This window comes from Nyctibius grandis, chromosome 4, assembly GCF_013368605.1.
Source record: "Nyctibius grandis isolate bNycGra1 chromosome 4, bNycGra1.pri, whole genome shotgun sequence".
NCBI classification, from domain to species: domain Eukaryota; kingdom Metazoa; phylum Chordata; class Aves; order Nyctibiiformes; family Nyctibiidae; genus Nyctibius; species Nyctibius grandis.
Genome location: NC_090661.1, coordinates 68,478,948 through 68,492,422, shown reverse-complemented (window position 1 = coordinate 68,492,422; position 13,475 = coordinate 68,478,948). Strand labels below are relative to the sequence as shown.

The 13,475-nt window shown below is 41.4% G+C and overlaps 1 protein-coding gene across 2 annotated transcripts; it reads left to right on the top strand.

Moving 5' to 3' along the window:
* The first annotated feature begins 74 nt into the window (after positions 1-74).
* PSMA3 (proteasome 20S subunit alpha 3) lies at positions 75-12,253 on the top strand. Of its 2 annotated transcripts, XM_068399090.1 has the most exons (12): positions 75-186; positions 1,052-1,134; positions 2,237-2,360; positions 3,193-3,294; positions 3,429-3,502; positions 4,102-4,174; positions 5,089-5,154; positions 8,629-8,675; positions 11,094-11,161; positions 11,297-11,361; positions 11,931-12,022; positions 12,126-12,253. In XM_068399090.1, the coding sequence occupies exons 1-11, from the start codon at positions 166-168 to the stop codon at positions 11,973-11,975; spliced, it is 768 nt and encodes a 255-aa protein (XP_068255191.1). In that variant the 5' UTR covers positions 75-165; the 3' UTR covers positions 11,976-12,022; positions 12,126-12,253. The 2 variants fall into 2 exon arrangements, with proteins under 2 accessions (XP_068255191.1, XP_068255190.1); XM_068399089.1 differs by lacking the exon at positions 12,126-12,253 and having other exon boundaries at positions 11,931-12,119.
* The last annotated feature ends 1,222 nt before the right edge of the window (positions 12,254-13,475 follow it).

The window sequence follows — 13,475 nt, the reverse complement described above, 5'->3', positions numbered from 1 at the left end:
CCCGCCCCGGGAAGCGCTGCGGATTGCGCCCCGCTATGGGCTGGCGCTGGTTGGCCGGTTCGGGGGCCAATGGGAGCGCGCGTTGTTGGGCGGTCGGGAGCGGGAGCGTGAGCGAGGCCGGGGCGGGAGGGGGGCTCGGTCCGGCTGTGGGAGCGCGCCGCCGCCATGAGCTCCATCGGCACCGGGGTGAGTGCGGCCCGGCCGCCCGGGGGCCCTGGCGGCAGCGCAGCCCGCCCGGTCCCGCGCCGGCGTGGGGGTCCGCTTCGTGCAGGCGGGGAGGGGGGGACGACCCGGGGCGAGCAGCCGGCCCCTGCGCTCGCCCCCGCCGGGCAGCGCGGCCGCCGCAGGGGTGGCGGGGCGCGGGGGGGCGGTCAGCGGGGCCGCCTCGCCGCAGCGGGGCCGGGGCTGGAGCCGGAGCCGCTGCTGAGTCACTGCGGCCCGTTAGGCCGAGGGAACCGGGGGCGGGGCCGCCGCCGGGGACGCGGGCGGGGATCGGGGCTCCCTTGGGGGTGAAGCCGGCCCGGAGAGGTCTGCCGCCGCCGGAGCGGCCCTGGGGCCAGCCCGTGCTGCGGGCGGGGGCCGGCCGCGGGGCCTTGGGCGGGAGGTCGGGGAGCCCCTGCGCTCTCCTGCCTGCGGGCCCGGCCCGCAGCTCCGCGCTCATGAGGAGCTCCGCCGGCGGGGACGGAGCCTGCCCCTGCGCGCAATACAAACATTTCCAATATATTCCTGTTATTAAATATCTGTTTTTTCAAAAATTATAAAATAAAGGCACACAGAAAGTTCCCATAGGTTTAAGTATCGCGTAATGCCCGGTGATTTCAGCCCTATGCGAGGTCTGGGTGACGGGATTTGAAGCGTGGGTGTCTCCAGCACTGATGCAGTTGTTAGTGTTTGCTTGCTGCTGCTCCTGAGTCTTATGTGAGGGGGCAGCCTGCTTCTGGTGCTTCATACACATCGATGGCATGCTTTGCGTTTTTAAACGAACAGACTTATGAAAATACTGGGATATAATTGTGGTTTTTTTTCTGAGTAGTGTGTTTTTTTTCTTCAGTACGACCTGTCAGCTTCTACGTTCTCTCCAGACGGCAGGGTATTTCAAGTTGAATATGCTATGAAAGCTGTGGAGAATAGCAGGTAAGATACAAATACCTGTATCTCTATCTGTTGGTTGGCCTTTTTTTTTTAAGCAGTGTATTTGGACTAGACAAGCATGATGGCATTGCAGATAAAATTCTGGTGTTAAAATTAGTTCTGAGCAACTGTGTCCCTAGGTTTATTTTAGGGGGCTTCAAATTAAGTGTAAAAGTAGTAGAATCACTTTTGCTTGCTAGAAATCGCTTTTCACGCTTGCTAGGAATCACTTTTGCTTGCTACAGACATGTGGAGAGTGCAAAGGAAGGCAGTAAACTTAGTCATGTGTGTTAAGGGCAATAAAAATCTTATGCTTTGGGGCAAAATCTGATTGTAGGTCTCATTAATACATTGTAAGGTGCTTTGCTGTTGTGGTGGTAGAGCTGTGGCAGTGCTTAAATGCCCATTTTATGGATGTGAATTGAGGCACTGAAAGACTGACGTACCCAGGGCCTCAAAAATTTTGTAACAACTTCATACGCATTCCTCGAGAAACTGAGAACATCTGAGTTCTGCTAAAGCGACATCACCTCCTCTGCAAGTATGTGGTGTGGGAGCAGTGAGATGATTATTAGCGGGGCATGGACTGGATCACCGGAGTGTCTGATCACAGCCACCGGCTGCCAGATCAGGATCAGTGAAATATCTTGTGTAGCGGTTCGGTATGGTCGGTAATTTATGCCTGATAATGCACTTCTTGAGGGTTAGAGAAAAGAGTTGTCACATCTCCTAGTTCAACAGTGAATTTACCAAAAGGAGATGTTGAACAGTCCATGGTTTTCGTACGAGTATTGTTCAGCTCAGTGACGGGGCAGCGGCTATGCCGTCGCTCCAAACAATGTCACTGCTGCATATAGTGTGCTCAAGACTGTGTGGGGAGGGACTTCTGGCAGCCCCCTCCTCCTTTGTTTAAGAAAATGTTTGTAGGTTTAGTGAGCTTTGGCTTTTTTTCCCCCTTGTTGTCTTCAATGCTGAAGTGGAGTTGTAACAAATCTGCTTCTGGGGAAATGATGTCATTGTTTCTCGTATTTTGTTAATTCTCTGTTGTGTATTTTACACCAGAGTTCTGTGTGAGAAACTTACTTACATTTATCTTGTCTTTCAGTACAGCAATTGGGATAAGATGCAAAGATGGTGTTGTCTTTGGAGTAGAAAAACTAGTTCTGTCCAAGCTTTATGAAGAGGGTTCCAATAAACGTCTCTTTAATGTCGATCGACACGTTGGAATGGTAAGGTGCTATTTAATTTTAGTTTTTCATAAATTGAAAGGAACCCCCCCCAAAAGTAGAAATCTATGAATCGGAGAATCTATAGTAAGTAGATTAAGAACATTATGTTTTTGTGTAGAGAGTCAGAAATGCCAGTGGGTTTTTTTACTGTTTTCTGTAATTTGTTCTTGATTGCAAACACATATAGAAATAAAATCCAGATTTAAAATAGAAGATGTACGTATTTTGAGGTGGTTTTAAATGTTTTTGAAATGCTTTTCAGTATTCCAGTTGTTCAAACGTGAATGTAAATATAAGCACAAATGTTAAAGTGGTACTTTTTATGCAGTTAACAAACAAGGTGTGTTAAGGGGAAAACATGCTGCATATAAGATTCTCTTCTCGTCAGTGTGGGAGTCAGCTGAATTCTTTAAAGACCGGCACGTGGATTACTGGCTAATCCATAACAGTGATGTCAGGATGATATCAAGTTACTGATATATAACACGTTACCGTGTGACAGAAATGCCTGAAACTATCTGTTGAATATATATTATATGAAGTATTGTTTGGGTTAGTGTAGTCATGGCAAGTCATAAGACACTATTTAATATGAAGATAATTTTAGTTATTGATTTTCCTACAGAAAAATTTTGTTTTGTATTAATATATAATCATACTGACATGTTTTGAGCTTGCCAGCAGATTGGATAGTTTGACTGGATTCACTTGTAGTAGTACGTAGAATTCAGTAAAGATCTCGGTTAAGTCACATAATTAGACTTCTGTCCATTAATTTTACCAAGTTATTGGAAGGCGTGTTTGGCCTGGCTGGTGACGACTCTCTTTGCAGGCAGTAGCGGGACTTCTGGCAGATGCTCGTTCTTTGGCAGACATAGCTAGAGAAGAGGCTTCTAACTTTAGATCAAACTATGGCTACGATATTCCACTGAAGGTAAGAAATTAGTGCAGTTCACTCAGTGTTTTTGGCTTTCTTGGTCTTGATATGGAGAATTAAATTTTATTTATTGAGGTTTACTTATTTCTGTCAATAAAGGTTTCCAATGTTTCTTTTCTTTTTCACCTTAGCATCTTGCAGACAGAGTGGCTATGTACGTGCATGCATACACACTATACAGTGCTGTCAGACCTTTTGGTTGCAGGTAACTCTTTCAAACATACACTATTTTTAAGTATCTTTTGTTTCACAATTGCTGGAACTACTTAGGTTGTCTGAGGTCTTTTTTTAAACTTGGAATTAATAACCTACAATTCATCTTGTAAAGAGATTCCCTTCCCCTTTCTCTTTGTGTACATGTAAAACCTTAGGTGAAGAATTCAGATTTGCGTAACAGTTATGCCAAGCTTCTACATAGATTGCCGGTTTGTCCCTGAATTTTAAAGTTGAAGAGTTGATGCCATTAAGTCTGTGACAGTGACGAAAGCAGGACTTTCCTCTGCCATCATCCAGCTTGCCCTCATACCTAAAGAGTAGGTTACAACTGCTATGCAGTTCTAGTACAGAGGGACTAATAAATTGAGTTCTGCTCTCTAGTTACAGAAGTAAAATGTTCCTGGCAACTTGGAGGTGCTTGGCTGTCATGGTGACACTAAACTGTTCAGACAAGTTGCTTAACAGAATGTAGCAGGACAGTGGGAGTTTTGCTCCAGGAAGACTGTAGGAAACCTGAGCTGGTGTAGTCTCTGTAATTCTGTGTGTGTTGGTAGAAGAAATGTTTCTAATTTCACTTTTCTTCTCCAGTTTCATGTTGGGGTCCTATGATGATGATGATGGTGCACAACTGTACATGATTGATCCTTCAGGAGTTTCATACGTGAGTGTCTCAGAAGTATTTCCATATTGGCATTAAGTTCCCCTTTTAAAAGTTCCTAGTTAGGAAAATAGTAAGTGTTGCTCCAGTTTTTTTGCCGGGGAAGATCTCTGGTGAATTACTGCTCCAAATGAACAGAGCTGGGTTTTGCTCATTTGCATATCCTTGTGTATTTCTTAGAAGTACAGTCTCTAAGAAACTAGTTTTAAAGCTTGTCCCTCCGAAATTTAGGAGTTCATTCTATACCCAATGAAAGTCCCACGCACTGCTCAAAAAGGGCAAGTAACTGTAGTGATACCCCATTCACTAAATACATCAGGTAAGAGAGAGCTTCAGATAAGAGAGGGCTGCTCCTCTGCTACTGGCTGCTAACAGCAGTCCAAATCAAAATAGATACTTATGTTCATTGTTGCTAGTGCTGCCTCTTCAGCTGTGTGTTACACGCAGGACGATACACACTCATACTGTTCTGATTTTCTAAATTTTCTTTCAATATATCCAACACCATAGCTGTTGAGGGAAATAGAAGTGCTGAATTTTTATGTGCTTACACTTCAGTATATTTTCATGGTAGGTGGGTTTGGGTTTTTTTGATCCTGTAGAACTTCTGTAATTCTAGTTTGCTCTTCCATTTACTGTAATAACAATTAAAAAATTATCTATTGCAACAGGTTTCTGTCCAGGAACTACTGAACATTTATCTTTTCTATCAACAGTGGTAATACTTAATCTAGTAATTGGGTTTTATTCAACAATTTGGGAATGTGCCTCGAGAGAGAACAATACCAAGGCGTACTGTGTGTTAGCCTCTCGCTGTGTGAGTAGGGTGGGGGCTGTCATATAGTAAGCGACAATAAGAACTGTAGAGGGCTCAGTATTTAATTAAATTTGTATATTTTTTGTTTCTTTTTTTTTAGGGTTATTGGGGGTGTGCCATTGGTAAAGCCAGGCAGGCTGCAAAAACAGAGATAGAAAAACTTCAGGTATGATGTTACAGTTTTGTTGTGCTGTTTCAAGACAAATATTCCTAGCTTATTATGTTACCTTTTTGGATGTCTAAAATATATAAAATACAAGAGAAACAGATGGAATATTTCCTTGTAAGTTTTAGATGTTTTAGCCTCTACAATAGCAGTATTTCTCAAGTCTTGCCCCTGGGCAATGGGTAGGGCACATGTTTAAATAGGAAGCATGAACATGCACTCCTGTGCATGCCAGTGAGCAAAGTAATTGAGTGAATATAAAAATGTAACTAAGTTTTTCGTTGTGAATGAAAACCTTAGGGCAGCATTGTACAGGGTGGTATATCTATTTTTTCCCAAAGGTTGTAGATGATCCTTTTGTTTAAAAAGTTGAAAAAAGCTGGTCTTGTTAAGGACAATGAGTGGAACTGCAGAATACTGAATGACTGCTGGAATATTATGACTCTGAAAATGTAATGGAGAAAAGTAGAATCCTTGCCAGGTAAGATGGTGTTTCCCAGCTGGCTAGTGTTGAGGTACTGCCTTTTTTCAAAAGATCCGTTCAAGTACCTTGTTGCTGGCTGTCATACACCTTTCAAAAGATGTTTACATGTCTGACGGAAAGGACTTTAGTGCTGTGAACACTAGGACAAGTACAACTATATGGCACAGCATCACTGTAACCAAAAAGAGCTGTTTCTGTTCAGCATTTCCTGCTTGCACCATACTATAACTTGTGAAGTGTTACAAGAAAGTTCCGTGAGGGCACCCCAAGTTGTTTCGTAGCCACCTGAATGAGCGTGCAAACAGCTGGTTGTGTAAAACTAGTCTGTGGAGAGAAGACTACTGATGTGTACTGGAGTGTGCCTTAAGCTGATTTAGAACTATCTTAGAATCCTAAAAGACTTGTGTCCTCCTGTGTTTTAATATCTGACACCCTTGGAATTGGAGACAATTAACACGGGGCAAAAGCCTACTCCTGATCTGTCTCACATAATTCTTGATACTCTGCTTGCATCTTGTTTATGGTTTCAGTCTGCAGAAGTACATCCTGGCTGTTCATGGAAAGGTTCAGAGTTCATATGGTTGTCGTGCTTTTAAGAATAGTCCGTTTACGGTGCTGTAGCATCGTAACTGAAAAATTACAGGAAAAATTAAAATGTTCCTAGACTTGCTTCATTCAGTCTGGAATCTGGTCAGATGCTTGAATACTAAATTAAAAGTAAGAAGCCTACAAGATCATCTGATCTTGATACAGGAATCTTGGTGTCTGAGAAATCATAATTCCAACTTCCATGTGTGCAAACTGGCAGAAAGATTACGATATGTTGGGTAATATATAATCTACCAAAAAAAATATTCTGTACAGTGCTGGGATTTTCAAAAACTTCTGTTTCATTCCCTGCTTTTTGCACAGCTAATAAGTGTGTTTGTTGCTTGAACTTTACAGTAGAGCCTGTAAAATTTAGTAGATGGGAACAGTGGCGTGCCATATGGCCTAACTGCGTTTATTTATTTAATGGCTTGTTTGCAGAATGTCTTCAATAATGCGTGTGATCTTGTCACAGCAATGTGAAGCGATTGCATGCCGATGCTTTGTGTTAAGGGTAGACTGGGCAGGTTTCCAGGTCAGAGTTAATTTTGATGAGATGAATTTGTCAAAACTGAAATGGGAAAAAGACAGAAGTACAAAAGCTTTTGTGGGGTGATACCGCCTACGGTAGCCTGGCAGCTAAGATTTGTTCCTGTGGAAGAGATGACAGCAGGTGGAAAGTAAGAGGCAAGCAGGGAGTCACAACTTTAAACCTGCCTTACAGGTACTGCAGAGCAGATACTGTATCTGGGAGGGGACACAGCATGCGAAACCCTCATATGTAGCTGAGGGCGCAAGCAGAAAACACTACATTGATCACATCTGTTGCATCTTACGCAGATGTCTGGTATCTCCAGCTGTGGGAAAACTTGTAGTCATGTGGAGAGTACTTGAATCTCTTGATCCCTTCTACAGTGCTTCTCATGCAGCTCCGATGCCACATACAACTTTCTGATACATGGACATAATCGTAATTAACCCCTGTGGTAAACCACAGAATCACAGAATCAATCAGGTTGGAAGAGACCTCAGGGATCATCAAGTCCAGCCATTGCCCTGACACCACCATGTCAACTAGACCACGGCACTAAGTGCCATGTCCACTCTTTTCTTAAACACCTCCAGAGATGGTGACTCCACCACCTCCCTGAAACACCGTTACAGTGTTTACTCTAATTGTCTGCAGAATTAATGTATCTGGGATGGGAAAAGGATAATGGCAAAAGATGTATTTATGAGAGAAAACAAGTAAATTTGCATGCCAATAACAGACCTTTGGGTTTCCTCTTTCACTACTAACTTTACATGCATAAATACACATAGTAATTTAAATGTTTGTGTGACCCAAGTTATATTTGTACACAGCAGTCAGTGCTGTGTGTGTTACGTATCGAGTGTCACAAATGTAAGGGCTGGGGCAATGGGTCTCTGCCTGTTTAGGAAAGTTCTTGGGATGGGACTGATGGCATCTCTGTCTAACCAGGCATGGGCATTTCTTCTCTGGCCCATTGCTTTTGTGGGTGTGTGCTTCACCCCAGAAAGTGCTGTGACACTCAATGTGGACACAGGACTGTTGTCATCTTAATTCCTTCACCAGTGTCTCAAAACTAGCTTCCATACTACAGTTTTGAAAACATTTTGAGAATCAGAAGAGATGGTAAACCGCATTAATGAAATATAGTAGAATGTATTACTACTTAATAGTCCAGAAGAGTTGACTGGCAAGAGATTTGACCTACAAAACATAAATTTATTATCTCATGAAAACTGGCACCAGACTTTGTTTTGATTAACTGTGAAACTGTCAGAAGATGATGGTATAACAGTGAGATGATATAACATGAGATGCTGATACCTTGCTCAGGCATGCAGTTGGTTGTTAACCCTGGAACAACAGTCCCCTCTTAGGGCATTACTTAAAAGTCAAAATTGCTTGCATAAAGTGTTTTTAAGACCAAAAGTATTACCACACTACCTAGAAAGAATATGAATATTATACGTGAAAATATGGTGCCTCCCCCATACTGTGCATGTGGTTATTTTATGTCAGTTGATCAGAAAGCATCTAAGGACAAGTCAAGCTTTTACAATGCTGAGGTTCATCTGTTCAGCTTCTAGGCTTCTAGCTGACGAGTGCTTTAAACTGGGGAAGTTTCCACGTAACAAGTTTTTCATGGTATCTTTCAGTTGTAAAATTCTTCACTGGAGGAATGACTTGCATATAACAGGCTGAAAGACACATCGTAGAGAATAAATTTGGTTCTTCTCTCAATTTTCTGTCACTTTTATCACCACTGAACAGTAAGCTCATTACGCATGTGCACAGCCACTCACTCCTATTCTGGCCTTGTGGAAATGGAAAACAGTATATTCTCTGAAGCGGTGTATTTTTTTGTGTACAGATGAAGGAAATGACCTGCCGTGATGTTGTTAAAGAGGTTGCGAAAATGTAAGTCTCCAGCCTGTTTTTCCAACTCTACAAAAATCCGTACTGGTGAGCTTGCTGTGGTTTCACACTGAAGCTATTCCTTTTAAATTGGGTACCAGGTTTTATTTCTACTAGGAGTGCTCATGCTGACTCTAGTATTGTCTGCTATTAATATTTTTTCTCTTCTTGAAGTTGGGATGTGCTACTCGGTACTAAAAAATGCCGAAGGATGTGAAAAATATGCCTTTTGATCTCACCTGCTACTTTTTATAGGTGCAGCTTGTAGCAGCAGTGGATTAAAGGTTAAACTGTCTGAATATAGTCACTGGTTTTAAAAATATATAAACCAAGAGACAGATGGGAGAAACTCCTTGGTGTCCTGATTCTGAAGAAAGAGCTGTACACTTCACTATGCAGATTGAACAATGAACTGGTGCTTCAAGCGTAAAGTAGCAGCCCAAAATGGAGCTGAGGTCTTTGACCCAGCTTTCCTATTTGCCTAAGAAAAAGGCTAAAGTGCTTAGGAAAGAAGGAAAGTATAACTCCTTGTTTAAAGACGTATATAGGGTGTGGGTGGTCTCATTTAAATCATTAAGCTTGATACCACATGAAAAGACTGGAAATACTAAATTTGCTATTTACTGATGCAATTTAGGACAACGTATCAGTGATAGAATAGCCTGTAGTCACTAACGCTATTCCACAACCTCTGTGTGAGGATAAGGTGCTCAGAGGGAAAAAAGTTACCATTCAGTAAGTCGTGTACTAGTGAGGGGAAAAAAGATACCCGGAAGAGAGAAGACTTTCCGCTAGGTAGTGCATGAACTGGCCAGTAGTAAACGATCTTGGAAATACTTTGTGAATTAGTATCCTACTAATAAGGATATTAGTAGGTATCCTTTCAGGTACCTACACCACTTCATTTTAATGCTTTAGGGACATGTTCTCTGCTTGTCACAGATTTAATAATCTGCAGCTGCAAAACTGTGATCTCCAGCATTTTATGGTGATTGCCTAGAAGGTTATAAAGTAGTAATAAATATGCCTCTGTCATTGGTGTTGCAGCATGGGAGCTTATTTCAGAGTTTATGTCTGAGGCTGTCATGGCAGCAGCTAGAGGAAAGAATTTGTAGGATCTCTGTTCTTGAAACCTAGCAAGGACCTCAAAGCAGTTGTAATGGCACAAAGAAGGCACAGATTTACAACTAATGAAGAGACTTCTGTGCTTTAATTCTGCCTCAGCTCAAAACAGCAGCTCTAGATACAGTTCTGATTTTCAGCTCAAATTCAGCTCCTTAGTAGCATTTAGCAAAATAGCAAAGATTTGAATCATTTTTTTAACCCTAAAATACTAGCCAGAGTCCAGAGTAATGATTTCTTTAAGAGCTTGTAATGGTACACTTTGTTACAAAAGGCTTGTAAGCAGCTGAACAGATCAGAAAGGCCTATAGATCATCTTAGGCAATGATCAGCAAGTCCAGTCTAACAGTGACAGAAGGGTGTCAGAAGAACATAAGCACATAGTGGTATTTCCCTGGAGACCAATGTTAACTTTGTTCTTGATATTTGTTCCACAATACTTTCATCAAACTTTAATTGAAGTACTTAGTGTGGTGCTGAAGGTATCCTTCCTCTCTTCCTCCGCTACCTCCAAGCTTTTTATGTTGGCTAGAAATAGCTGGTATTTTTCAGCTTTCGACTTATTAATGCTTTCTGAAACAAACTAGGGAATATAACCTTCTCCACAAGTGAAGCCACAGGTTATTTTTAAGTTCTACTATTGTTTTGAGTGTATGTCTCAGCTCAGGGTTGTTAGTTTGTTTACATGTTCTGCCACTGAGGACTGAATACTACGATGCAGTCAAATCAGTATTGCTATTATAGTGTAACATTTTTATCCCACAGACTAAGGAGTGATTTTACTAGTCTGGGTGGTACTGCATATGCTGTAGTACCACTTGTAGTTTAAATTCTGATCACCACCACGTTTGCCATAAGCATGGCAGTCTATATGGAGATCTACCTACAGGCTTCTAATTAAACACAAGATACTGTGGTGTTGGGATTTAGTCTGCAGTATAAACTGAGATACGATTTACAGGGGAAATATAGGATGCTCCTACCTGTATTGTAACTAATCTAGAGAAGCAGGCAACGATGACGTAGCCTTGGTTCTGCAGTATTTGAATCTTAATGTTTGTTCTAATTAGGATAACTTGAACACCTCAACCTGCATCTTAGCTGTAATCATTTAATGTGTTGTTATACTAGCAATTAAGTCTGGAAAATTCTCTGATTTTTTTGTGTGTGTGAGGGGCAGGGGGGGAAAGCTTCTATGAACCATAAGAAGAGTACTTCAACAAAAGAAATCTCTGAAAGGAAGCATATTTAGCCTATTAATCAATCTGTTCTAATCTGTACTTTCTCTGTTCCTTCCAGAATCTACATAGTTCACGATGAAGTAAAGGATAAAGCTTTTGAGCTGGAACTCAGCTGGGTTGGAGAAAGTAATGCGTTTCTATCATTTCTATAAACACTATAGAAAATTTATAACTTTCTGTACAACATTGCTGCTTAAATTCACTCTGTATGTCACGATCTTTGTGTGAACTGTATGTAAGATGTGCTCTTTTTATTGGCAGTAACCAGTGGAAAACATGAAATTGTTCCCAAAGACATCAGGGAAGAAGCAGAAAAATATGCCAAGGTAAGGTCTGACTTTGGTGTCATCTCAGTCCTTCACTTGACAAACAAGTCTAGAGTAGAAGGGACTAACTGAAAGTCAGGCTTCTACTGTTGTGATGACTGGAAAATGTATAGTTACAAGACACATCACTTCAGCATTAGCTGATGTTATTCTGGAGGGAGAATAGTGAAGCTCACAGTGTAATCCAGGGATAGTTCTTACTTTCAAACACAGTGTAATTCAGCAGGCTTGCACAGGTGGTGTGTTTGTCCTTCAGAAGTAATGTATTAACTCTTACACAATGGTGTAAGTGAGCAGGCGAGGTAATAAGTCATGTTGCCTAGAACAGTTTTGAAAGATAACCAGCTGGAGAAAGTTAGACTTCCAGCATGTAACAGCTTTGCTTTTGTTCTGTAAGTAATGACAGTGCTCAGTGTTACCTCCTAAAGATATGAACTGGCCTGCTGAATACAAAGCTTTGGACAGATGGAGAGGATGGTGAAGCTACAGCAAAACTCATTTTGCTTATTATAGGCTGAATTACAGAACAACTGTTAAACTATTTTTAATTAAATTTTTTCTTAAAACAGGAATCTTTGAAAGAGGAAGATGAATCAGACGATGAAAATATGTAACACATTGTTACTTCACGACAAGTTCAACTTTTCTTAACTTACAACAGGTTTGTTTATAATGTAATAAGCATGGAATGCTATTATGTACTTGTTGGAAGAAACTGAGTGACCAACTTGCACTAATAAATTTTCCATTTTACTGTCTGTTAGCTTTTATTTCAAAAGAGCATAGGCCAGCATCATCAAGAAGCCACAGTACCCTGTATCAAAACAGACATTAAGAAGGAAAGATATTATCAGGCTGGTGTTGCTTCCTCTTACTACAGTGCTCTATTTGAGCCAGGCCAGGTACACAAAAACAATCTGCTTAAAAATTTGGCAAGTCTCATGTTTGTACTGTAGAATTTAATATTAAAAACTAATGCTTGGTTATTCCTTCATTAACCAGTATCGTGATTTGTAGTTCACTCATAGCCACAGACTCTGCTTGCTCTTGGCAGAAGAGATGAGAACATACCTAACTGTAAAACAGCTGGTTGCAGGCTGAGGTGATGTGCACAGCTGACAACTCTAAACAGCCTACATAACAAGCAAGAGTTCAGCAAAAGGAATTTTCACCTGAAGTATTAAGCCTAGGCTTATCTGAAGAGTAGGAAAAATTAAAAACTGATTCAATTTAAAATAGTGCATGTGTTAAGTTCTAAAGCTGTGAGATCTATTAAGCAGTGTAACTGGAATTAATGCTTGAAGAGCTAAACTGTTTTTAAACAGCTTCATTCAGCTGTAGTTTCTTAAATCACTTCTGAATCAGCCTTATCAATTGTTGACCTTCCCAGGAATTGAATAGCTTTCCTGCTTTCTTTGCCCACTTCCTAGGAAAAAAAGACTGTCTATTCTAGTCTCTTCCAAGTCTTGAAAGACAAGGTAACAAACTGTTCTGTTCACCACCTTGAAACTCTGTTAAAATTGAAGCCTTGTTTGTAAATGCAGTTAAAATTCTCATGGTCATGCTAATCTGAAATGCATACTTTTCTATTGAATCAAACCCCACAGCTTTAGTACTATGCACTAATGATCACCAGCCCTTAAACCAAAAGTATTTCCTTACAGGTTTATTTTTATACAGTTTCTTTTCCTTTTGAAAAAACACCTGGCCTTCTATAGTCTCCTTTCTAATGGGATGACAAGATACAGGTTCCACTTCCTTTTTGTGACAAGGGAAAGTCAAGAGAGAGAGATGGATCTGTCTTGATACTTGGTGACTCTCTCAGGCTTAAGCCTTAGCAGGAACCAAGCTACCTGAACTCTTGCCTTGCCAGCTAGGCAGAGCTTTCAGAGGCTGCTGGAACTTGGGCTCAGGCCTGCCTGAGCCAACATCAATCATGAGCATGACAGCCAGCCTCCTTCATTGTCTCCTCCTGGGGCAACACTATAGCAGTTACCCTGAGTCAGCCTTTAGTTCTCTGTTGTATTTGTCCAAACTGAAGTTTACTGCTGATTCAACTGTTTGAGTCATTAGTGAGTGCCAGTCAGGAAACTCTCATCAGCACTCCAAGCATT